Source organism: Neolamprologus brichardi, chromosome 11, assembly GCF_056152115.1.
Source record: "Neolamprologus brichardi isolate AB-2024 chromosome 11, ASM5615211v1, whole genome shotgun sequence".
Taxonomy (NCBI): Eukaryota; Metazoa; Chordata; class Actinopteri; order Cichliformes; family Cichlidae; genus Neolamprologus; species Neolamprologus brichardi.
The window spans coordinates 29885805-29911648 of record NC_142114.1 but is presented as its reverse complement, the minus strand read 5'-3'; the positions used below and the strand labels follow the sequence as shown (position 1 = coordinate 29911648).

The 25844-nt window shown below is 42.2% G+C and overlaps 1 protein-coding gene across 1 annotated transcript in view; it reads right to left on the bottom strand.

The window, feature by feature from the left end:
• The window catches only part of LOC118455003 (uncharacterized), a 56471-nt gene extending 33532 nt beyond the window's left edge, over positions 1-22939 (bottom strand). The window contains exons 1-8 of the mRNA XM_087847995.1: positions 22867-22939; positions 21195-21488; positions 20642-20685; positions 20039-20336; positions 14721-14757; positions 8144-8180; positions 8052-8073; positions 5806-5824 (exon numbers count right to left, since the gene is read on the bottom strand). Coding sequence (XP_087704121.1) covers positions 5806-5824; positions 8052-8073; positions 8144-8180; positions 14721-14757; positions 20039-20336; positions 20642-20685; positions 21195-21488; positions 22867-22939 — 824 coding nt within the window. The remainder of the gene's footprint in view (positions 1-5805; positions 5825-8051; positions 8074-8143; positions 8181-14720; positions 14758-20038; positions 20337-20641; positions 20686-21194; positions 21489-22866) is intronic.
• Positions 22940-25844: the final 2905 nt, after the last annotated feature.

Here is a 25844-nt window from a genome sequence, read left to right as displayed (position 1 = left end):
GCTCAAGCTGAGCTATGACATGCCGAATGACAGGGTCAAGGCGTTGTTTGTCTGCAAGGTCAGCTGTTGAGATTTGGGGGAGTACCATGGAGGTGAACTGGATATCGTCCGTGAAACTGTCAGGCAGACTGTTGACATTGACAGACATGGATAACACCAGCGCAAGATCAGGATCAGTGCTTGAACTGTACACCAGATGACGGTCACAAACTGCGTTGATGGTATGCTGGTCAATAGAGACAAGATCTGGTTCATTGAGATGTTGCCATGCGAATCTCCAGATTCGCTCACGTTCTTTCTGTGACAGAGGATCATCAGACAATCCACCATGAGGTCGGCGAGACAGACCATCAGCATCCGAGTTCTGCTTTCCTGCTCTGTAGATTAATTTGAAGGTGAAAGTGGACAAAGCTGAAAGCCATCTGTAACCGGTAGCGTCAAGTTTTGCTGATGATAAGAGGTAGGTTAATGGGTTGCTGTCGGTCACAACTGTAAACTGAGCACCATAAAGATAGTCGTGGAATTTTTCAGTCACCGCCCATTTCAAAGCAAGAAACTCCAATTTGTGGGCGGGATACTTTGACTCACTCTGGGAAAGACCTCTGCTGGCATATGCTACAACTCTGTTTTTTCCATCCTGCTCTTGATACAGCACTGCACCAAGACCTGTGGCACTGGCATCAGTGTGGAGTGTGTATGGTTTTCTGGGATCAGCAAATGCCAGAACTGGGGCAGAAGTTAGGTTGTCAATAATGGACTCAAAAGCTTGTTGACACATTTGCGTCCATCGTCCTCCAAATGGCTCTTTGGGGTTGAGGTAATTCTCTGGCTTTACTGTTCGTCTCAGCTTCCTCTGGGAAGGTGGATAACCAGCAGTGAGATCATGCAACGGCTTGACAATGGCTGAATACCCCTGGACAAAACGTCTGTAGTACCCAGCAAAACCAAGGAAAGATCTTAATTCCTTCAAGTTTTTCGGCACTGGCCAAGAGGTGAGTGTGGAAATCTTGTCCGGATCAGTTTCAACACCAGCCTGGGACACTACATGGCCCAGATACTTCACAGATGTCTGGAAGAACATGCATTTCTCAAGTGAAAGCTTCAAGCCAAAATCTTTCAGTCTGGTGAGAACGTTCATCAGGCGAGCTTCATGTTCCTCAAGAGTTGGTGCAAAAACAATGAGATCGTCAATGAAAACCAGGACTTCTTTTAGATTCAATTCTCCCATGCATTTTTCCATTAGCCGTTGGAATGTGCTTGGTGCATTAGTAATCCCCTGTGGCATCCGATTAAATTCCCAAAATCCTAATGGGCAGACAAAGGCAGTCTTTGCTTTATCCTTCTCCTCCATTTCAATTTGGTAGTATCCCGACTTGAGGTCTAGCACCGTGAACCACTTTGATCCTGCAAGTGCGGAGAAGGTGTCTTCCAATTTGGGCAGAGCATAAGCATCTTTGATTGTTTGCAGATTGAGTTTGCGGTAGTCAATACAAAGACGTACACTGCCGTTCTTTTTACGTGCAACCACAATTGGAGAGGCAAATGGGGAGTCTGATTCTCTGATAACGCCAGAGTCAAGAAGTTCCTGCAGGTGTTTCCTTACAGCATCAAGATCTTGAGGGTGAATTGGTCGTGGTCTTTGCTTGAAAGGAGTTGGATCAGACAATTTGATTTGGTGTTTAACTTTGTCGGTCCTGCCGAAATCCAGATCGTGTTTGGCAAATACTTCAGGAATACTGTTGAGTTTATGAACAATGCGTTCTTTCCAGTCTGGAGTCAAAGGGGAATCTCCAAAGTTGTATTTTGGTTGAGATGGAGGTAATGACTCTGTCGACGGATCTGAATGATGCATGTGTTGCTCTTTGGAGATGACTTCATGGAGGGCGCTGATTTCTGCAATAATAGCTCGAGCTGGAATATGGATTTCATGGTCAGACTCATTACTTACTACAACAGGCAGAAAACATGGCCGACATTTAGGTAAGTCCACAAGGCAGGTTTTTACCAGGAGTCCACCAGGCAGAGAACTGGAGGTGGGGTATTCCAGAATAACCGCTTTCTCGCCTTGGAATAGCCTTGTGACCAGGGATCCCTCAAGGACAGTGGTTTGGCCGGCAGTAATGGTATGTGGTTGGTCTGACTTCAAGATCACAGGAGCATACTGGTCATTTGAATTCCGGACATGGCGACACTGGAGGATTTTATAAACTGCAATGTAACCGGAACCAGTTGGCAGGAATGACTGCTCAGAGTGGGTATCACAGTGTTTGCTGTACGCAACGTCAAGAGTGTTGGTACCAACAAGTATCATTGGGTGTGATTGCTGGACGTCAGGCACGACAAGAGCAAGTGTATCAACATTAATAGATGAACCAAGAAAATCAGCTGGGAACGTCATGTTAATCTCGATGTATCCCAGGTAAGGTACGGCTTGTCCATTTGCTCCTTCTATTTCCAACAGATCATTTAATGGTTTGATTGGATGGTCTGAAAGATAAGTATTATAGAAGAAATAAGGAATGGTAGTAACCTGAGAGCCAGAATCAAGAAGACAGCTGAAATGGTCGCCCTTGATTTGAATTTGTCCTGTGCTTTTGGTCCCCACCAGCCCTTTTGGCAGCAATGGAACTCTCTTGTGGTTTCTGGGACTGTTAGTGCACGCAGCTCCTGTGTGTCCCACCGCAGAAGCTCCTTCTAGTTTAAAGATGAAGTATTTCTAGCATCCCATTCTTGCTGTTTTTTCCTTAGTTGTTTCTTTTTCTGTTCAACGAGACTGGGGTTTGCTCTGTTGTTGCAGGTGGAAGAAACATGGCCATCTTCTCCACAGTTAAAACAGTACCATGGCTTGGGTTTGGTATTTGACTGAGGTGAAGAATGACAGGTCTTGTTTTGTTGTGGCTTAAACTTTGACTCGGTTGGACTTTTTCGGGACAAAAGTTGGGACATTTGCTGTTGGAGGGTTTGGAGTTGTTTTTTCATTTCTTTTAGCTCTTCATTGGCTGTTGAGTGCCCACAAGAACAAGTACTTTGGGATTGGATGTTTGCTTTTTGTTTTGATGAACCGATGTATTTTTTCATAAGTGACTCCTTAGCAATTTGTCTGTCTTCTTCTGTCCGTAACGACAACAATAAGTCAGAGAAAGGTGGTGGGCTGTCCTTTTGCTGTTCTAATTGTAATTTGGTTAGTATAGTGTTATCCCAACACCCACGACAAAACTGCTTCAGCAGATGTTTATCCATGTCAGCAACTGCAAGGCCTCCTTGCTTTACAACAGTGCTGAGGGTGAGCTGCAGTCTTTGGAGGTAAGCGGATGGTCGTTCACCTGGATTTTGGAGAATATTTAAATATTGAGCATACAATTCTTCACCATCTTGCACTGTTCCAAAAGCTGAGTCAAGTACACTGAGTATGACTGCAGGCAATGTGTTGGGACCTAGACCCTTAACCAAATCAGCAGCAGGTGACAACAGGCTCTCTATGATACGTCTGGTGACGTATAGAGCTGACAAACTGGGGTCGGCGAGCAGTAGATCAATTTGGGAACGCCATGATTCAAAATCTGCTTCACTACTTGGCTTAGGAATCCTTCCTGAAAAAGCACGGAGACGTAGTGAAGTTGTGGCGCTTATGTCTGGGTTTCGGACCACATGCTCAACAACAACCCTTTGTATTTGTGGTGGGTTGAGATCATGTGCCGTGAGTGATACTCTTGGAGCTGGTCCAGTCTGGCTCTGACGAGGTCGTGCCCCCTGCTGGTCAGTGGAAACCTGTCTGGTAGGAGGTGAAGACAGTTTCTGCCGCTCCAGTTCCCTTTCTTCTTCCTCTACGCCAATGTCCTCGTCTGCTCCATTTTCCTCATCATATTCACTTTTTCCATTATCACCTGCTCCTGCGTCATGCAAATGTTGACCAATCTGCCCCATTACTGTCTTCAAGACATCTTCAAACCGGTGCCCGCTACGATCAGCAATATGCCTGAGCTCCTTGAGGTAGTTGGGAGGGGGACTGCTGCTGTCCTCTGTGGCGGCGTACTCACAGGCCAAAGCTGTGACGCGGAAGACAAGGTCGGCAACAAGTTTAGAACAGTGGGTGTAAGGCAGAAGCGGCTCTAGAGTTGTAAAAGCAGAGGTATCCACAAACTCAGCGATCAGGTTTTTAAAGAAAGTACTCGCAGGATCATTTACGTAAAAATGACGCTTAAGATTACCATAAGTACGCAAGTAATCAAGTATTTCGGTATCAGCTTTTGTGTTAGACACACCGGAGATCATCACAGACTGTGATATATTTATGCCGGAAAGTGCAACTGAATCCATTTCTGATTTTCAACTAAAACGAAGCAATTAAGTAAAGAAAAGTTGTGTTCGTGACCCCAAAATATTCACACACAAAGGCTCCTGGCTGGCTCGCCACTTGTAACGCGGTTGCCTGGACCAGGGCGCCTGACTGCAGCTACATAGACACTGAGCTCTCAGAAGTAGTCTCGACTATGGAGCCTGAGTGTGTGAAGAAAACACAGGAAACCAAAAGTAGAGCTCAAAAATATATATATATTGTGTTTGTTATGATAAATATAGAGACAGATATACAAAAAAATATATATATATATGTATAATATATCACAAACAAAATAACGCTAACAATACAAAACAGCTTATCATGTTCCAAAAGGAGGTGGGACGAGGTTTAGTCCAGCATGAGATTTGGTTCAGTTCCATGGACCTGTGATAGGTCACGTGACAACAGCTTTTGTAATTCAGTCCATAGGTTTATGATTCCTACCGCAACATAGCGGTGGTCGGGTGGCTCGCCATCCCGCGCTGATCAGGGCTGATCGCGGGGAAAAAAACCTGACCTAAACAAGGTCAAAAACAAATTATCATTCACAGAAGAAAATGAAACAGCATTCTACTGCTGTGACAAAATAAATACATAACTCCATAAATAACAAAGTCAAGTAATTAATGCCATGTGTCATACAACAATCAATAAACCATCTTCTCTTATAATGAATCTCATTCAAAATACTATTATAGAAAAACATTACCATGGGTCCCATCAAAGTATATCAGCAATAAAGCTAATAGACATTATCCAACATTATCACAACATTATCAAATATCTTTACAGAACTCGTGTAGTCACAGATGTTGCGCAACAGATTCAATAATCTAAATGGATTTTAACTCAATGCAAAATCTCATAGGCCGTTTTGGCATTTCATCAGAAAAGTAACAAAAAACATCCAAAACGGACAAAACTACAGAAATCAAATCACTCGTTCAACTCTAGATACGTTAATTCGAAATTCGGCCATAGTAGAATAAACAAAGACAACAATATTCAATGAATAAAACCAGTAATTCAACTTACTGTCGCTAGCCTAGCATCAGCTTACCGGCATTTTAGGATGTGCGACCGCCGCTCCGCATTTACAGTGATTGCGACCGAACAAAACAAACAAATAACTCACCGTTGAGTCGATTGTGAGGTAGTGTAAAGATGAATGAATCGGCCGGGTTATTGCACGCTGTCAACTAGTATGCAATGTAAAATTTGTCAATATCTGACAAGTACGCCAACCACAGGGACAACAGCAGCCAGGGAAGCAGGGAAGATGCAGCTGATTGACCCGGAAGTTATATGGGGTTCATTCCCGCCACAATAAAGGGACTAGCGGAAGTGGGAACAGAAGTCACCGTGGTTACATGCTCTGGATGGCATTACCTTGGCCTCCAGTAACACTGTGAGGAACCTTGGAGTCATTTTTGACCAGGATATGTCCTTCAACGCACATATTAAACAAATATGTAAGACTGCGTTCTTCCATTTGCGCAACATCTCTAAAATTAGAAATATCCTGTCTCAGAGTGACGCTGAAAAACTAGTTCATGCATTTATTACTTCCAGGCTGGACTACTGCAATTCATTATTATCAGGATGTCCAAAAAACTCACTGAAAAGCCTTCAGTTAATCCAAAATGCTGCAGCAAGAGTACTGACAGGGACTAGAAAGAGAGAGCATATTTCTCCTGTTTTGGCTTCCCTTCATTGGCTTCCTGTTAAATCCAGAATTGAATTCAAAATCCTGCTCCTCACATACAAGGTCTTAAATAATCAGGCCCCATCTTATCTTAATGACCTGGTAGTACCATATTACCCTATTAGAGCACTTCGCTCCCACTCTGCAGGCCTACTTGTTGTTCCTAGAGTATTTAAAAGTAGAATGGGAGGGAGAGCCTTCAGTTTTCAGGCCCCTCTTCTGTGGAACCAGCTTCCAGTTTGGATTCGGGAGACAGACACTATCTCTACTTTTAAGATTAGGCTTAAAACTTTCCTTTTTGCTAAAGTATATAGTTAGGGCTGGACCAGGTGACCCTGAATCCTCCCTTAGTTATGCTGCAATAGATGTAGGCTGCCGGGGGATTCCCATGATGCATTGAGTTTTTCCTTTCCAGTCACCTTTCTCACTCACTATGTGTTAATAGACCTCTCTGTATTGAATCATATCTGTTATTAACCTCTGTCTCTCTTCCACAGCATGTCTTTTATCCTGTCTTCCTTCTCTCACCCCAACCGGTCGCAGCAGATGGCCGCCCCTCCCTGAGCCTGGTTCTGCCGGAGGTTTCTTCCTGTTAAAAGGGAGTTTTTCCTTCCCACTGTCGCCAAAGTGCTTGCTCATAGGGGGTCATATGATTGTTGGGCTTTTCTCTGTATCTATGAAGCGCCTTGAGGCGACATTTGTTGTGATTTGGCGCTATATAAATAAAATTGAATTGAATTGAATTGAATTGGTTCAGTGTTTCAATGAGCAGCTTCTTAGTCGTCATAGTTACCACCTGGAAAATGAAGAAATCATATTATACATGAAGGACAGCATGTCTGCTGTTTGTTCATTTGATGGATGGAAACTGACTGCTTTGTATTTCACTAATGACAACATTACTGACATGGATGTTTGTTACTTTTCATGAAAAACTGTGATTGGACGTGAACGTCAAACATCAGCTTGAACCTCATCTAAAATTTGTGTGATTAAAAAAAACCCACAGCAGTGTGTCTGCTAGAGTTCGGCTTGTTGGTGAGGCCCACCACAACAGTCTCTTTTTCTTACGTGGCTCCTTGAGACAATTCATTATGCACCCCTGGTTTATGCAAACGTTTTAAATTGAAAAGCCCTGTAGATTCTCACTGATCTATATGTTTATATATACCTATACATACATATATACTTACATACATATATACAGTGCTATCTTTATTTTACATGTCAAAAAGTATTTGCCCTGGAAACGTTACATCTAGATGAGCAGAATAAACTTGTTTGGATTTCCTAACCTGAATGATGGAGCATGATTCAAGACAAATATTTTTGTCATAATATCTGTGACTCTGACAGCAGGTTAGAAATTTGTATTCTACTAGAAAATAAGTGAGAGACAGAGAGAGAGGAACCATCCAGAGCTGTGTAAGGAAGATCTAGTGTCTGATGAAGACGAAGAAGCTGTGGACAAATGGCTTTAAGATCACGTGACTATGGGAGAAACTGGTTCAACCGGTAAAACCGCTACAACCCAGAACTCTACCGTGACTTCCGGTTCTTTCCCACAGAGCTCTGCACCTCTGCTTCAAACCAGCAACCAGTGGCGGTCCTAGCCTGTTTGGCGCCCTGTGCGCACCCCCGCCCCCCCACACACACACACAGACAAAACATATTAAGGATTGTACATTAACATAAAGCTGTTGTACACACACACATATGAAGACAGAGAGAGTATGCATTGATGCATAGTATGCAAACGGCTCCCAAACAGCCATCATAATATGTCATACAATGAGAACAGGACAAATCAACAATTGACAATGACTAATTAATATTAAAATCTGTAACATAATGTATTGTTTGGAGTTTAGTCTGTTACTGTTGCTATTTTTACCATTTCTTCTTGGAGCAACTGTAACGCGCATAATTTCCTCAGAGATTAATAAAGTATTCTGATTCTGATTGTTTCAGGATGACCTGCCATTATCCAATCACACATCTGCTTACCTGCATCTGTTGCTCGTTTCTCCTCCTCTTCTTTTCTCTTTTTTCTAAACTGAGGACATGATGGCTTTGAACTTTTCTTGTCCATCTTCCACTGGTTTTAATTTTGCACTCCAGTATGAACACAAATCCCTCAACTCGAGGATCACCACAACATAACCTAACACACCTACACCTTAGTTCACAGATTCACTTTGTCTAAGGTTTATTTCTGAGATTTCACACAACCCAGGATTCAAATCATGAATCCATAATGGGCTTGGATTTACAACATTATGAATGAAATGTGCTCTATTTGGAAGCAGCAGCCCCCCTCCCCTTTCGACGGGCTGTGTGTGAGACTTTAAATCATCAAACTGTACATTTTAAATTGTTATTGATCCCTTTACCCCGAGTCCTAAAGTGTATATTTATTTTCTTACTCTTCTTATATACATTGTTTGTTTACTTGCACTGCTGTAACTGGAGCCTCGTCGTCTCGTCTCTATATACTGGACTGTATGTAGCGGAGATGACAATAAAGTTTACTTTGACTTCAGCAGCGAGCAGGCGCACCGAGGGCTCTCGCGCTCACTTTTCGTGTATAGAATTTCGAAAAAACATCGGTGCAAATTATAAGTCTGTATCATGATGTCAGGTGTTTTTGTGTTTGTTTTTATTTTGTTTTATTTTGCGAGTTGGTTATTAGATGCTGCTCCCCGCCGTCCCGCCCTCTGGTCTCTGCGCCGCAAGCAGCAGGCGCAGATAGAAAACGGATCGGTGCCTATACCATTCCCAATATGCGCTGGCTGACGTCGGGGCAGCATGAGTACGAGCATTTTTTTTTTTTTTTTTTTGCCGATGCCCGTGATGCCGCCCCGGGCAACCGCCCGTATCTAAAACCGCTACTGCCCAGTAGTGATGGGTCGTTCGCGAACGAAATGGCTCTTAGATCCGGCTCTTTGAAGTGAATGACGCGAGCCGGTTCCTTATTGGGAGCCGTGAGGTTTTTTTTTTTTTTATTTCTCTCACCCTCTCTCTCGCCCTTTTTTCTGCTAAACTCCGCACGCGCGGCCTGTACTTTGCGCTGGGCAGAGGGGGGAGGGGCGTTAGTTACACTCGCAGTAGCACAGGAACAGAGCCAGAGAGAAAGAGAGCGAGGGACAACAATGTCACATTAGAAAGGTATAGTAATCATCCACTATTTTCAGTTGCAGATGATAAAGGATTCAGAAATCATGCAGGCCCATATGACAGAGAATGTGCATCTTCTTTTTGTTTTAATATTTTAATTTATATTTAATTGTGTTGTTGTTTGCAGTGTTTTGTGTTGTTTCACGTTAAATTTGTTTAAAAGGAAAAAGCTGAAAATTTAAATAGTTCAAAGTTTAAAATGTAAATAGTTGTTCTTTGTATTATATGATTTATTTATTATGTGGAGTGAATAAATAAAGTATATTTATGGTGGCCCTTAGAGGCAAAGCACATACAAACTTCAAATCACGTAAAAACTCAGACGCACTTACAAACCCTGAAGCATGTACAAACTCCAAAACACGTACAAACTCAGAATCACGTACAAAAGACAACAGACGTGCTCCAGGATGCTGGGCGCAGTGTTGAGCTTTTGTTACCTAGTGGCTACACAAGCCAGGATGTATCAACAACCGGATTTGGTGTGTGGTAGTAACAGGTAAATGAATTTTTTTTTTTAATTATTTGAATAAATATGAGTGCTTGTCTATAAATACACAAACAATACACACATGCTTTCAATTGTGTAATTTAAGTGATCTGGGTAGCACTGTTTTGGAAGTTCAGTTCATGCTAGAAATGTGTTTTGGAGTTTGTACGTGCGTTTTGGAGTTTGTATATGCTTTAGAGTTTGTACGTGCTTTGCCTCTAGGGGCCATATATAAACACATATAAATAAAACCACTTTTTTTTACATTAGTAATTCCTTTTCTGCATAATTTTATATTATTGTTAATGATTAAATAATTAAAGCAACAAAACAACCTGAAGAGCCGGTTCAGAGCCGAAAGACCCGGATCTCTAAAAAGAGCCGGAAATCCCATCACTACTGCCCAGCTGTGTAGTTGACACTGACCAAATATGAAGGTTATGCAATCAAACCCCAAATAGGTGGCGCTGCGGAGCCATTTTCCAATGCTCATATGTAAAACCATTAAAATACGAAATTTTTCACCAGACCTGATGCGTGTGCAAAACGTCATGAGTTTTTGAGCATGTTTAGGCCCTCAAACAGGCACTTGTTTTGCCTGAATAATAATAAGAAGAAGAAGAAACACAGCAGATACTAGAGGGCCTTCGCACTCCCCTAACAAGGAAGCAGAACTACGAATGTGAACTTCCAGAAGGAAGCAGAACTTAATGCCGCGCTTACCTTCAATACTTAATGTAAAATGTGAACACCTGGAATCACTGCTGATGGAAAATCATTTAATAAATACTGAATCCGTTAATAATAATAAAAAGTTCCATAATCCAAAGTAAACATCACATTCACATGCTAACTAGAGCTACTTCTGTCTGACTGAACACGCAAGTTTTTAAGCTGTAATTTACCACAGACGGTATAAATCTTTAATACTGTGTGTTTCTGTTATTCACTAAACATTTGTCAACGACCAGGAAGACCTGCAGTTTCCTGGAGAGCCAACAGGGGGCGGAAATCTTGTAGCCACAGCTGCTCCACCAGTGCGTGAATGTGAGAGTGAATGAATAGTGGAATTGTAAAGCGCTTTGGGTGCCTTGAAAAACGCTATATAAATGCAATCCAATCCAATTAGGCCCAACACTTTTAAAATCACTTTTAAAAACACCTTTTATTCAAGGGGTAGTAGTACCAGAGTCAGCTTGTAGTCCGTTTCAGTTCGCTTTTTATCTTCTTTAGTTTGTTAATTTTATTTGTTGTCTATTTTATTCATGTTTTAATATTTACTGATTAATTTTTCTTTTTTCATTCATTTATTTTATTGCTATTTAATTTTCTTTGTCTGTTTAATGTATGGTTTTTAAATTCAAATGTAAATCACTGTTTTTTCCCCCTTTTTTGCCTGTCCTGTTTGCTTCTTTAGCCATCAGAATATTTTGTCTGAAGGCCAAGAAAGATGCCCAACAGATTTACTTTACCAAGTGGATCATCACGGCCTTGTCATATTGGTCCATTTGATTTACCTTTGTTATTATTATTTATTTGTTTTATTTTCAGTAGTTACAGACATGACTGGGGGATAGGAAAGGGAGAGAGAAAGAAAGAAAGAAAGAAAGAGCGAAGGAAAGATAAGAGGGGAGAGCAACATAATAAACACAGCATCATCGCGTTAATCGAGCTAAGTGTAAATAACAGTAGATACTAAATAATGATTGTTATTTTGCAGCACGAAAGACCGACTGTGCACAATGTGCTTTGAGGTAACAGCTAAGAAAAGTTAGTGTCTGTGAACACCAGTTTGTACACCTGTGTGGATCAGCACGCTTGTATTCAAAAGGTTGAATACAAGCTGCTAGAGGGTGTAGGGAGCCATAGCCCCGTCCCCCAGGGCATGAAGCAGGCATGGAGGAGATCCAGGTCCCAGACATCCAGAGGCCCCAGTGTGCAAGAGCCCAAGAAGGACCATCGGAGGAGCATCAGTGCCTCCCTCCTGGGAAGAGCTGAGAAGAGCCCCAGGCGAGGGGTCACCCAGCAGCCACGGAGCAGAAGCCAGAGGGGGCTGCAGTGACATGCCCGCGGACTCTGCCAGCAGCCAGCTGTGCCACAGTGGACCAAGCCCCAGGCCCACCAGAGGTGTACGAAGACCCCAAACCTCCCTCCACCCGCTCATGTGCAGTGTTGCTGTGTCCTGTTCTAAAGTGCTTTTAAAACATGGCAGGGCATGGCTTCCTGCCAGAGAGCAGCAAGTGTCAGCACAGCCCCTCTTGAGAACCCTCAATGTTTACATGCATTTAAAATTCAGAGGTGGCGCCAGAGGTGAGGCTGGACGCTGTATAGTGTGTCCACCCCCACAGCCCTATATGTATGTGTGAGTGTGAGTAATGTGGATGTCTAAGTTGTGGAATAAAATTTTATGGCCCGCAAGATCATTTTATATAGATTTATTATTATTGTTATGCATGCCCCGGCGATATGGAGGTGCTAATAACACACAAACTACAACTTAAAGATCCCATAATGCAGCGCTGCAGCCTCCTTGCCGAACGCTAGGCTACCTGGGAACATTCTCGCGTCAATCAAGTCAAACTTCTGTTAGCTATCCCCTCACAATGGCGAAGAGAAAAGTTAATTTTGAAAACAGAGCCTTTCAGCACCAGCGCAGGAGGCTGAATATATGTTTACAAACATTGCTGGTAAACCCGTATCTTATTAGTGGAGCTAATGTGGCTGTAATTAAGGGATTTAATTTAAGACGGCACTACGAGTCAAAACATAAGCTGAAAAACCAAAATGCAGAGCAGAAACTACAGAAGGTAGAAGAGCTAAAGAAGAATCTGACAAGGGCGATCGTGGCTCAAGAGTTGGGTTGTAATCGGAAGGTTGCCGGTTCGAGGCCCGGCTCGGTCGTTGTATCCTTGGGCAAGACACTTCACCCGTTGCCTACTGTTGGTGGTCAGACGGCCCGGTGGCGTCAGTGTCTGGCAGCCTCGCCTCTGTCAGTGCGCCCCAGGGTGGCTGTGGCTACAATGTAGCTGCCATCACCAGTGTGTGAATGTGTGTGTGACTGGATGTGTAAAGTGCTTTGGGGTCCTTAGGGACTAGTAAAGCAAATACAGGCCATTTACCAATTCAGCAGACGTTTGTCACCAGAGCAAAGTCACAAACTGAAGCTGTTGTGAAAGCAAGTTCTATTGTAGCAAAGGAGCCAAATCAGTCCGTCCATTTACCGAGGGAGAGTTTCTGAAGAGCTGCATGATGAAGCTGTGCGACGTCTTGTGTCCAGACAAAACGCAGATTTTGGCAAATGTGAGCCTGAGCAGAAATACGATTGCTGATCGGGTTTGTGAGATGGCCACTGATTTAAGAACACAGTTGTGTGAAAGCAGCAAATACTTCATTGCATACTCTCTTGCTGTGGATGAAAGTACAGACATGATGGGCATTGCACAGCTGGCCATCTTCATCCATGGAGTGTAAATATTGAATATTAAATCAATGCACGGGACAACGACAGGAAAAGACATTTTTGAAAAGGTATTTCAAAGTGTAACCGACATGAAACTGCCCTGGGACAACAGATGGAGCGCTGGTGTTGTGCAGGATGTAGGATCTAGTAAAGATGCAGGAGAAATGTACCGGTGAGTTAACAGCATATCACTGCATCACACACCAGGAAAGGCTGTGTGGTAAAGTCCTAAAAATGGAGCATGTAATGATCACCGTAACGCAGACCGTAAATTTTATCTGAGCTAAAGGTTTAAATCACCGTCAACTTCAGTCTTTTATGTGGGAAATAGATTCAGAGTTTGCCGACATTCCTCATCATACAGAGGTCCGTTGGCTGAGTTGGGATAAAAGTTCTCAATCGAGTTTTTGAGCTCAGCAAGGAAACCTGTCAGTTCATGGACATGGCATGTATGATGCGGTGAAGGCATTTCAAGTGAAGCTGTCACAAATGCACCAGTGCAACTTGCCTCACTTTCCCTGTTGCCGAGTAATGTTGAACAAAGTCGGCGCACTTTGCTCGTCTACATGTGGCTCCAACCTTGTGTATGCTTTCATTTATTTTTTCTGGGGTTTTTTGGCAGCATGTTCATATTTCTAATTTGCATAATTTTGACAGGATATATTTTTATGGAGAGCAAAAAATAAAATAAATAAAATAAAAAGTTAAAGTTTATTTTTTTAAGTGCATTTATTCTGGAATAATATTCCTGTCTGTTTTTATTCATATTTATGTTTAAAAAAACATGTTTTAGTGTGTTCAATAAATATTTATCTTGTTTGGCCCACGACGTAAAGTGTGCCTTGAGTTTTGGCCCCCTGTGCAATTGAGTTTGACACCCCTGATGTACAGCAACTAGCACCTGTAATTATTAACAGAGTAAACGTTCGTAGCCTGTATGATGTCACCAGGTCCAAATTATAACCAGTGTTATAAATCCGCCCACTATCATATTAAAGCATAAAACAAAGAGTCTGATATTTCTTATGTTTATATCAGAAACACAGAAACATAATGTCAGCATTTCCCTTTTGTAAATACTTTCACTGTAGAACACAAAATGGATTTCAGCAAACGTCCTTTCATCAAACATTTTCAAACACTGGAATGAGCAAAAGCTCACTGTAAAACTAAGTGAAATAAACAGAATTAAAAAATAATCATATAAAAATACAAAAACTGTAAAAGTCTGATAACTAACAAACAGCTGCTTCTTCTACACACATGGAAGTTTCTGTTGTTCTGTTGACAAAGTGGAAAGTGGGATGAAAGCTCAGCTGCAACACATCTCCCAGTCTCATCATTTCTTTCCTGTTTTCAGGATTCATGTACAACAACCAGCACCTGTAATTATTAACAACAGAGTAAACGTTCATATTCAGCCTGTATGATGTCACCAGGTCCAAATTATAACCAGCGTAATAAATTCGTAAAAGATTCTGGAAACTGGGCTGAAGGTTGATGGGCAGATAGCTGAGCTGGTGGCTGCTGGGCAGCTGACTGCACTAACTCGGTAGAGCTTTTAAATGACTCGAGAAATGCTGGCTCTTTAGCCTCTTGTTACGGCCCTAGCTGGGCCTCCTGATACTGCCCTTGTGTGGGCGTGGTGTTTTTCTCTGCCTCCTCCTCTCTTGCCACTCCTACCCCCTCTGTTTCTCTCACTCTCCTCTCTCCCCAGGACACAGCTGCTCTTGGTTAGCCTCGTTTGCCACCTGAATCCAGTCAGCAATCACCTCTGAGGCTATTTAAGCTGGGGATGAGCTGTGAGCAGGGTGGTATTTCTCTGGTGTTCCCATGTGGGGTGTTCTCTGGTGTTTCTGCTTTGTGTTCTTGGGGTGTAGTTATCCTGCCTGAAGTGTGGAGTTGAGGAAACGGTATAGCTGCTTTACGTGAGTAGTGTGGGCTTGTGGGCCTTGGCAGCAGTAAAGCCAGCTGCTGTTAGTGACAGGGTGAGCTTGTGGGCCCCTGCAAGTGCCTCCTCATGGTGTGGAGTTTTTGTTTGGTTGTTGTGTTCTTTGTTGTTGCAACCTTTTTCCCTTTTTCCAAGTGTTATTGGTAAAACGGCGTTGCCGGCTCTTTATGTTAAGATTATCTATAATAAAGACTATTTTATTTACTAAAAACACCTGTCTGTTTCCCTTTCATTCTGTTCTGGACTCATTTGTTACTGGTCCCCTCACTCGCATGCCTAGACCCCTTCGGGGGGACGTAACAATGTGGGGGCTCGTCCGGGATATGAATGGAAGGAACAGCAATTGAGTATTAGTGAGTTGTTTGCCGGTGGCTTGTTTAGTTGTATTGTATCTGCTGCGCTCTCTCCAGTTAGCAAAGGAGAGTGTCTAGCTGAGCGTAAGCTCCTCCTTCAGGCACTCATTTTTTATTTTGCCTTTTTTATTTTCGGAGTAATCCTGGGTGGGGATTAGTTCCCTGTCGGGGGTAGGCTTGTCGGTGCTTTGTGCACTTGATGCTTAGCCTTTAAAGTTGCCTCGAGCCTGGTACACTCCAGAAGCTAACTAGGCTAAGATTTTATAGGGAGGTCTGGGGAGAGGGTTGGTGGGATTTTTATTTATTGGTTAACCTGTGGCCACACATTTCCCACCTGTTTTTCATTTGTGTATTGGAGGTGGTGCTTCTTTGTTGTTACTGTTAGCCTCAGGTAGTTGTTTTAGTTTTAATGGCTACCTTTGATATTGCCGTGTTTAAGCAAAACCCTTCGCTTGTCCAGCTGGACGCCTGTAGGAAGAGGGATTTGCATGAGGTGGCGTCATTCTATGGCATTTGTGTCTCCACAGCTCTGCGTAAGGCTGAGCTGAAAGCTGCTCTTGTGTCTGGCTTGGTGGAGAAAGGGATAGTGGCCTTGCCAGTGTCTGCCAGTCCACTTGAGCATGGTGTAGCGTCTCAGCCTGTTCCGCAGGTGCCAGCTCAAGCTGTAGGTCCATTGGTGTCGACACCTGTTGCTCAGGGGCTGCCTGAGGACAAACCCATGACATTGCCTCGCTTCGAACCTCTCTCCATTGAATCAGGTGTAGGATCGAAGCAGGACGCTAAGCTCCGTGTCCGCCTGGCTCGTCTTCAGTTGGAAAGGGAGGATCGTGAAAGGGAGTTCCAGCTAAAGAAGGAGTTGGAGCTTAAGCATTCAGATGCAGAGCTTGCCAGAGCCAGGGAGGTTGAATTGAAAAAGGTGGCGGCAGAGACAGCTGTTAAGTTGCGACAGTTGGAACTCCAGCAGGCTTCCCTTCCTGCTACTGCTTCTATTCTGCAGGCAGAGGCACTATTTGATGTGGGGAAAAACATTAGTGTGGTTCCAGTGTTTCGCGACACTGAGGTTGACAGTTATTTTGAGTCCTTTGAGCATATAGCCACAGCCTTGCACTGGCCACGGGATTCGTGGGCTATTTTGCTACGATGTAAGCTGGTAGGTAAGGCTCAGGAAGTTTGTTCCTCATTGTCAGCTCAGGACAGTCTGAATTATGTTAAGATTATCTATAGTAAAGACTATTTTATTTACTAAAAACACCTGTCTGTTTCCCTTTCATTCTGTTCTGGACTCATTTGTTACTGGTCCCCTCACTCGCATGCCTAGACCCCTTCGGGGGGACGTAACACCTCTAAGGGTCCAAATTGGCGGAGATGTGGATTTCCCTCGAGGATTGTTCCGATAGGGTTTAATCCGATCGCCATTGCCTTAGTATCCTTTGTGTGGGAAATCCGCTTTATTAGGCCCATGACGCGGGTGAGATTGCTCTCCCGGGATGAGCTCGCTGGGTCTAGGTTATGGTCGCGTCATTCTGTCATGTCTGTGTGAAGGCAGGCAGGAAAAGTTGGACCCAAGAGCTGGACTCGAGGTGGCACAGGTGAACTCAACAACCCTCGGCTTTATTGTGAGATTACAAATAGAATGAAGAACTAACTAAACTGGAAAGCAACTAAACTGGCAGGCAGGCAAACAGAACACAGAGGAAGTGAGGGTACGACGCAACACTGACATGAAGAACACGGACTCAACAGAGTAGGACAGACTAGACCACAGGTGTCAAACTCCAGGCCTCGAGGGCTGCTGTCCTACTTGTTTTCCAACTAACCTGCCCTTGTAGCTTCTTATTGGCAAAGCACACCTGATCCAGGTAATCGGCAGCAGGTAGGGCAGGGATATCTCAAAAACAAGCAGGATACTAGCCCTCGAGGACTGGAGTTTGATACCCCTGGACTAGACGCTGAACTAAACCGGCAATAATAACAAAATACAACCTGAACCTTAGTCATAATGCAGAAACATACCAGAATAACTGAAACACAGATTCATAATAAAAATCAAAACATCAGAGAAACATAAAGAACAATCCATCATTCATAAAAAACCCAAAACATAAGGAACTTAAAATGCTGGGTCGATACGACCCAGGACCATGACAAAAAAATGGATTTCAGCAAACGTCCTTTCAGCAGAGGTCATTAAGGAGTCTCTCATGGGTCTGAAGGATTTGGTAGAAGACATCTTTGGAGGCACTGCCAGCTTTCAGAGGACCGCTGTAGAGTTCCCTCATCTTTTCCTGAGAGGTCTGCAGAGCTCTGATTCTGTCATAACTTTCCTGCTGGATAACTTTTTCTTTCAGGAGCTCATCCAGAATCAGCTCGATGTTGCTCACTCTCTGGATCAGCTCCACTCTGTGTTTATCCACAAAGTGGTTTTCTGAGGAAAAGATTGCAGAGATTCATCACATATGTTGATAATCAAAGACTAAACCCATGCATAGCTTACATCCTCTGTTACTTATTTCCAAACAGAACTCACTGATATGTGTTAAAGATTAAAGACTGATTCATTGTTGTGCTTCTTTTTACTTTGTACATAATCAAATCTAACTCGGTAACTTTCTGCTTTTTTCCCCTCTTCACCCTCAAACCAGTCAAACAGATGTCTGCCTCTGCCTGAGTCTGTTTCTTTCTTCCCCTCTCTGACACCGTCTGATTATTGGATGCCAATATTCAGCACTAATGTTGTCATACCAAAGGGAACCCACCACAGCCAAACACAAAGTGCAGTTCTTTTTATACACAAATAATGTGAAACATCTTACCTGCCCTGCACTCTCTCTTCATACATCTGAAATATAACAAACTCTCTCTCAGCAGGCTGTTTGTGAAGCTGACAGGCATACTCGTCACTCTGGTCTTCAGTAACACATTGTGCAACTGGATACTGGACTTTCTGTCAAACAGGCTGCTGTTCAGATTGTTAATTTTCATGAAGTTAGAAGACAACACAACCATCATCACTCTGTTGGAGGAAATCAGCTGTTCAGGAAAAAGCCTGGGACTCACAAACCCCTCCAGCATGATAAGGAAGTGATTCACAGAGGGCTGAATACATGAATATTATATTTATCTCTGTAAAGAAATAAATATAAGCAGGATTGAGTTTAGTGACTCGCTGCCACCGAGAGCTGAGAGACTGAGAGCTCCTCCTTTAGAATGAAAACTTGAAGACAGAACAAAGTATGTAAGCTAACGAAAAGTAAAATTGTGGCGGGAGAAAAGGTGTGATTGACTGTTCACTAGGATTCATCAGTGTTCTGTGTGTCACATTATATAAAACTCAGGTAATATTGATGAACCTACCAGCCGACTGAGAGCTGACAGCAGCTGCTCCCACTGAGGATCTTGCAGCTGTTAAAAATAACAAGGAAAGTTTTTAATTTCTTAACAAATGTTCAAACTTTTTAACTTTCATTATGCTAGCAAACTGAAACAGACTCAGTGCCACCAAATTAAAACAATTAAACAACTACACCAACGAATATTCCACTAAACTCTGGTCTACTAAAAAAAAAAAAACAAAGAAAATCATTCATTTATTATATCAATAAAAGGTTGCTCTAAAGTTTATGAGGAAAATTTACTTCAATAAATTAATTGGTCTGATTATCTGCCATGATAACAGCAAACTAATATAAATGTTTAATAGAAACACAGACTGTAGTTCCTCTGCTTTCCAACATTTTTACTTTTTAATGATTGCACTAGTGATCATTTCATTTGTTGGGCTAGTCAGTTAGTTATATTGCCAGAGACAGCAGGGCAGGCACTCAGACAAAGGCAGTTACAGGGAGGCGAGTCTCCCCACCAGCAGCTTAAACTGATTTCTGGTGATTACTACTAGGGTAATACTCTACAGTAAAAGAGACCCCAAAGCTTTAAACCAGTCCAGTATCTCCTGTATAAGGGTTCATCTCAGCTCTAACACAACATAAATACTTATATATATATGTAATATATGTAATTCTCTAACCTGCAATGTGGCCAGAAACTGGATGACACATTTAATGTAAGAAAAAATGGAATATGGACGCTTGATGTCATTGTTTGATGTATCAGAGTTTAATAATGAGCTGTGTCATCTGATTAAACAGGTGTAGCCGTCATGTCTGAGATTTGGTTTCAGACCATTTCAATACAATTTCAGAATAATGTTGAAAAATATGTTTTGAAATCTGGAATAAGCTACGTTCAACTGCGCCCTGCCATACGGGGTCACTGCAGATGTTTGATTTGGCAGTTTTACAGCCGATACCCTTCCTGACATAACACAAAGGGGGATTTGTGCCTCTGACTGGAATCAAACCAGCATCCTTTCCTCTCCAAGTAAACTATACTTCTGTTCTATGGAGCTCTTTTCTAAAACCTTTCTGTAATAAATGGTGCCATTTTGTTTCTTATCACAAGCTGATACCTAAAAGCATCAGCTGTTCATCAGTTTATTTTAATGTTTGTTGATTAGAAGTTGTTTAAACAAATTTATCGTAAATTATGAAAATCTATTTATTAAACTTTGTTTGGTCTCACCTGAGCTGCTCTCTGACAGCCTCAGCATCAGATCAGGTCTGTTCATGTCTGTTAAAACCTCCATGGTCACCTCCACAGCCTGATGACCAAGTTCATCCACCATCAGATTCACAAGTCTCTCTGTCCAGTTTGGATACCAGTACCTCTCCATTTGTGGCAGGCCCATCTTAAAGTACGTGAACGGCAGCAAATGCTTGAATTTCTTTAGATCCTTTTGACTGAATTCATTCAGTGTTTCCAAGAGAATCTGTCTAACATCTGTAACAGCTTCCCGTTCTTTTTCCTGTAAAACCAAAACAATGTATTAAGTTACTGTATAATATCTCTGTTGGACGATTTAAAGATTTCTTTTTATTTAATTTCCAGAGAAACTGTAGTAGAAATGTCAAATATTAATTAAAAAAAGATGTCTTCATTAATATTTATATGTTTTCGAATAATCACTGAAGAGACGGCTGGTGGTTTTGATATTTACTTCACTCTCTTTATGAACTGCAAAACTTCAAGTTTCATAAGAAAACATTATTTCATTTCTATCAATACTAAAAACTATTTTTTTTGTAAAAGCTGAGTTAAAGTCACACTCACTCTCTTCAACAGTGCAGCTTCATGTTCATCCACAGAGTGTTTCTCTGAGGAGGAAAGACATTTACAATCAACTCTGAGGATTCAAACATCATCACGCATCCAAGTAGAATCAGCCTTCAGACGACACAGATGATTTAAAAGAGAAAATCCTGTGAAACTAAATAAAATGACACAAGAACCCAACAAAGAAACCCTCCATCCTGTCCAACCAAAGTAACTGGGGGTTCCCAGCTGTGATAATGAGAGAGGGTACACCTGTCCACCTCAGGTTTTAAACAGACAGACAACCTTTCACACCCACATTTAATTTAGAACCAGCAATAAAGCCAACAAGCATGTGTTTGGACTGGAAACCAGAGCACTCTGAGGAAAAGCATGCAGGCACAGGGAGAACATGCAAACTCCACACAGAAAGGTTCCAGCCAACCAGGAGGCTCAAACACACAACCTTCATGCTGTGAGGACACAGTGCTAACCACTGCACCACCATGACACCACCAACACAAAAACCTGTTGATGACACAGAGTTTACACTCATGCATGTTGGTCTCACCTCTGGATGCTGAGCTGCTCTCTGGTAACTTCTGCACCAGATCAGTTCTGTTCATGTGCATGAAAACTTCTCTGGTCACCTCCACAGACTGATGACCAAGTTCATCCATCATCAGATTCACTACATCTGCTCTGGTTGATGATGGACTCAACCTCCATAAGAAATATGACCAATTCCTCCAAGGAATGATCGTCTGCAAGAGCCTCTTAAATTTCTCGAGCTCCTTATTCTTCAAATCATTCAAAGTTTCTAAAAGCAGATGTTTAACAGCTGCCATTGTTGCCACCTGGAACAATAAACACAATCACAGGGTCACATATTTATTTAGCCAAACACAAGTGCCCATTTACTAATTGCGGTACGTTTATCAAAAAAATGAAGAAAATATAAAACTGTGATCCACTTTTATGGGTTTGAATAGTTTTTCTTTACAGGCTGCAGTTCTTCTCTCACTGTGCAGATAAAAACTGAAATATATCCATCAAGAATCTTTCCCTGATTTCACATTATCTTTCCTTCTTTATTAATATTTGTAAGTAGAATAAAGTTTCCTGTTTAATCTGAAAGTGTTTGATGTTTTCAGGTTTCTCTGTCCTGTTGAAGAGTCAGGACAAATGTACATGCTGACACTTCCTCAGCTCATCCTCAGTGGTAAAGACATCCTGACATTAGTGTTGCAGAAACTTACTGCTGAAGAAGTCAAACTGAATGAAGCTTCAGTTTGTCACAAACATCCAGCAGAAATCATGAGAAAAATGACTCAACATGAGAATCCAGCTTCTATGAAGCTTTCATTTTTAGCAACTCCGACCGTCCCACTTACACTTCTGATGGATCAAGAATTAATTTTTACACAGTAACATACACTATTTATAGTCAGGGCTGCACATAAGTGGTCCGTAGGTGTGCATTCGCTGTCAAAAGAAAAGTATTCCCGGAAATTCAGAGAATACGCGCTTCTTTTGCGGTGGAGGAACACCTAAGTAATTGCTTACGGAGCTTCTTCAACATCTTTAAGAGTTCTGAACAAATGTCTGTCCTCCTCCAGAACATCTAATGTACACAAACGAGCGTTCCAACTTCTTATATGGTGCACGTCTTTTATTTTGACAGCAAATGCGCACCGCATTTGCTGTCAAAATAAAAGACGTGCACCATTTATGTGCACCCCTGTTTATAGTTTCCTGTGCATTTCAAACATTGTCCTTTCTGATGTTTTTTTTAAAATATCTAAAGTAACATGGCTGCTATGAGGCCAGCAAGGATCCCTGTGGCCCTACAAATGATTCAGGACGGATGGGATGAAGAGCCCATCGGAGGCACTGACTCAGAATCTGACATCTAAGATATAGAGTATCCAGACTATTGTCCCCCCTACTGAACAAGGCCAGTCAGATACAAAGGAGTCCTCTGATGAGGAAATGGATATTGAGTCTAACAGAATGAGCCCCTCTTACTGCTCTAGCCACAATATTCTGAATTAGTCGCCCAGGGCTTGCACCTGGGTCTAGTACTGTCTCCCCAATAGATGCATGGAAGATGTTCATTCTGATAATATAATAGAAGAGGTGCTGACATGCACAAACATGGAGGCACGAAGAGTAGCCACAGACAGGGGAAAAGAGTGGAAAAATGTAATCAAACATAAGCTCCTGGCCTTCATTTGACTGACCATTCTTGCAGGAAGTGAGAAGAACTGGGATGTACCAGTTGGTGTGTTTTTGGGAGTCCTCTGCATACCCCATTGTTCAAGGCCACTATGTCAATTCACAGATTTAAAGATATTCGCCGTTTCTTGCACTTTGAGGTCAAGAGGACCAGAGCCTACCGACTGAAAACAAACCACATGGCAGCTTTCTGCTACATATGGGGCCTGTTCCTGGTCAACTGCAGGCAGAAATTCATCCCTAGTGATTGTGTTACAGTGGATGAACAACTTGTACCTTTCAGAGGGAAGACCCAGCTTCTGCAGTATATGCAGAGCAAGCATACAAAAGTGATACAAATAATACAAAAACTGCAATTTCTTAAAATTAATGAAAAAATAAATAAAAATGCAAAGGGCCTCATGTCACAAACATGTTTTATGAGAAATACCTCAAATATGAGAATGTTACAACTCTTTGTTTTAAAGATTTTGAAGAATAACAACCGAGTTTATAGCAAAATGCATTGATTTTACTTGGGGTCATTTTTGACCCCACTCGTGGAAGAGTGTAGGTATTGGTAGGTTGTGCATCCAAGGGTTAAGATCACGTGACTATGGGAGAAACTGGTTCAACCGGTAAAATCGCTACAACCCAGAACTCTACCGTGACCGTGACTTCCGGTTCTTTCCCACAGAGCTCTGCACCTCTGCTTCAAACCAGCAACAGTCACATGATCTAATATAACTTATTATTATATCTCATTCCTCGTTACACACATAAGAAAACAACTCCAACAAGGAAGCAGAACTACGAATGTGAACTTCCAGAAGGAAGCAGAACTTAATGCCGCGCTTACCTTCAATACTTCATGTAAAATGTGAACACCTGGAATCACTGCTGATGGAAAATCATTCTTCAGTGTTTGTGAAGCAGCTTAGTGTGAGGCACTGTTCTCCCGCTGCTTTCTCTCACTTTCTGTAAACGCTGAGGCGGAAAAACTTCCGCTTTTCTGCGTCTCTCTCCTCCCACCTGGATAAAGGGCGGGTGATGTGCAAAGTGACCATCTGCTAAGAAGTGATTTCCGGTGTCCCTGTGTGCTTATTATGTGTAATATCTTTCTTTATGTTGATAAATATTCTGCTGGCACCAAGATTTAAGAACCGGTCGTATAAAATAATAAAGGAAATGCCTGTTTTGTAAGCATCTCCATGACCCTGCGCTGTGGCACAGTGTGTGTTGCACATTAGAATCAATCCGGTCCTGTTTGGCCACATCGCGATGCAGCCAGATGGGTTACTCTGTCATTTGCCTCGCTTGTGTTTACCTGCAGGTAATCATCATTTGTTATTTGTTAGCCTGTTTAGTGACTTGCTCCAGTCACCACAGAGAGCCCCGATCGGGCGTTCCTTTATGGGGTGATTGAGCTAAGATTAACGTTATAACGACCACGCGACAGTTTAAAAGTCGAGTGTGTATCACTGTTTGGGTTATGCATTTTCTTTCTTTTTTAAACAGTGTAGGTGACGTTTCCTGGAGCACGCATGAATATGAGTGTAAGTGGACACCAGGTTTTACCTTAAGAAGGGGAACAATAAAAAAAAACGGACAGAGCAGTGGAGCAGCCGAGGGAATAGAAAAATATAGCGGTGAAGTATTAAAATATAATTTATTTAACAATAGAAGACTTAAAATCAATAAAAAGTCCAATGGCCTCAGCCACAACATTAAAATCCACTAAAATAAAAATGATTGTTTAATTATGAAATATATCATGTAGAAATAAGAAAAAAACAGAAGCTGTGTGTTAACTGATGCTATTAAACATGTTTATCTTGTCGTTTGACATGTAGAGATAAGAGACAACACTTTGTCACTGCATTTGGAACTACACACAACACAACACAAACAAGAAAACACAACACAGTATCTCAACTTAATAAAAGAAAGAAGAAATAAAAATAATGAATCTATGAATAAAAGGAATGAGTGTATGTTTTATTGCACATTGTTATTATTATTATTATTATTATTGTTGTTGTTGTTGTTGTTGTTGTTGTTATTGTTCCCCCAAAAAGTCCAGGGATGTAGCCAGTCAGGTCAGCTGTTAGCATTGTACAGGTCCATCAGGGAGGGAAGAGGATGTGCCTTTTTGTGTGCCATGGTGCAGCTGGAGTACCATACACAGATGCAGTATGTTAGCACACTCCCAATGGAGCAGCTGTAGAAACGATCAGCGGCTCCTTCTTCAGGTCCATTTTTTGGAGAATTCTCAGAAAGTGGAGACGCTGTTGGGCCTTCTTTAAAACCACTGAGGTGTTTGAGCTCCATTGGAGGTCTGTGTCTATGTGCACACCCAGGAACTTGAAGCTGGGCACCTTTTCCAGGCCCTCCCTGTTGATGCTGACAGTCTGCAGCTCTGACTTCCTCCTTCTAAAGTCGACTACCTGCTCTTTTGTCTTGGTGGTCCAGATTGTTGTCTGCACACCAATCAATCTGACAGCCTCTGAAACGCAGCTCTGTATGCCGTCTCGTCTCCCCACCACGGTGGTATCATCTGCAAACTTAGTGACTGTGTTGTCTGGGTGGGTACTGATACAGTCATGTGTGTACAGAGTGTACAGTAGGGGACTCAGTACACAGCCTTGTGGAGAGCTGGTGTTAAGGCTGAGTACTGAGGAAAGATGAGACCCCATTGTATGTATGTATATACTTACCTACTTTTCAAGAAAAACATTCAACATTCACACTTTCCCTCATTCACAGTAGTGCTGTGCTACACAGTTTGGTATCAGTCCAATACCAAGTAAACACAGGGCCAGTATTGCCCATATCAGTGCCAATAATTTGAAGTTATTCAGGCAGCTAATTGGGGGAGAGTAGTGTGCAATAACCTATGAGATGAATTCTCAATTGTTTTAAAATGTTGAATTCTGAACACATTTTAATCACCACTTTATCACAGTGATTATTACTTTCTACAATAGTTAGTTATCACAAGTAA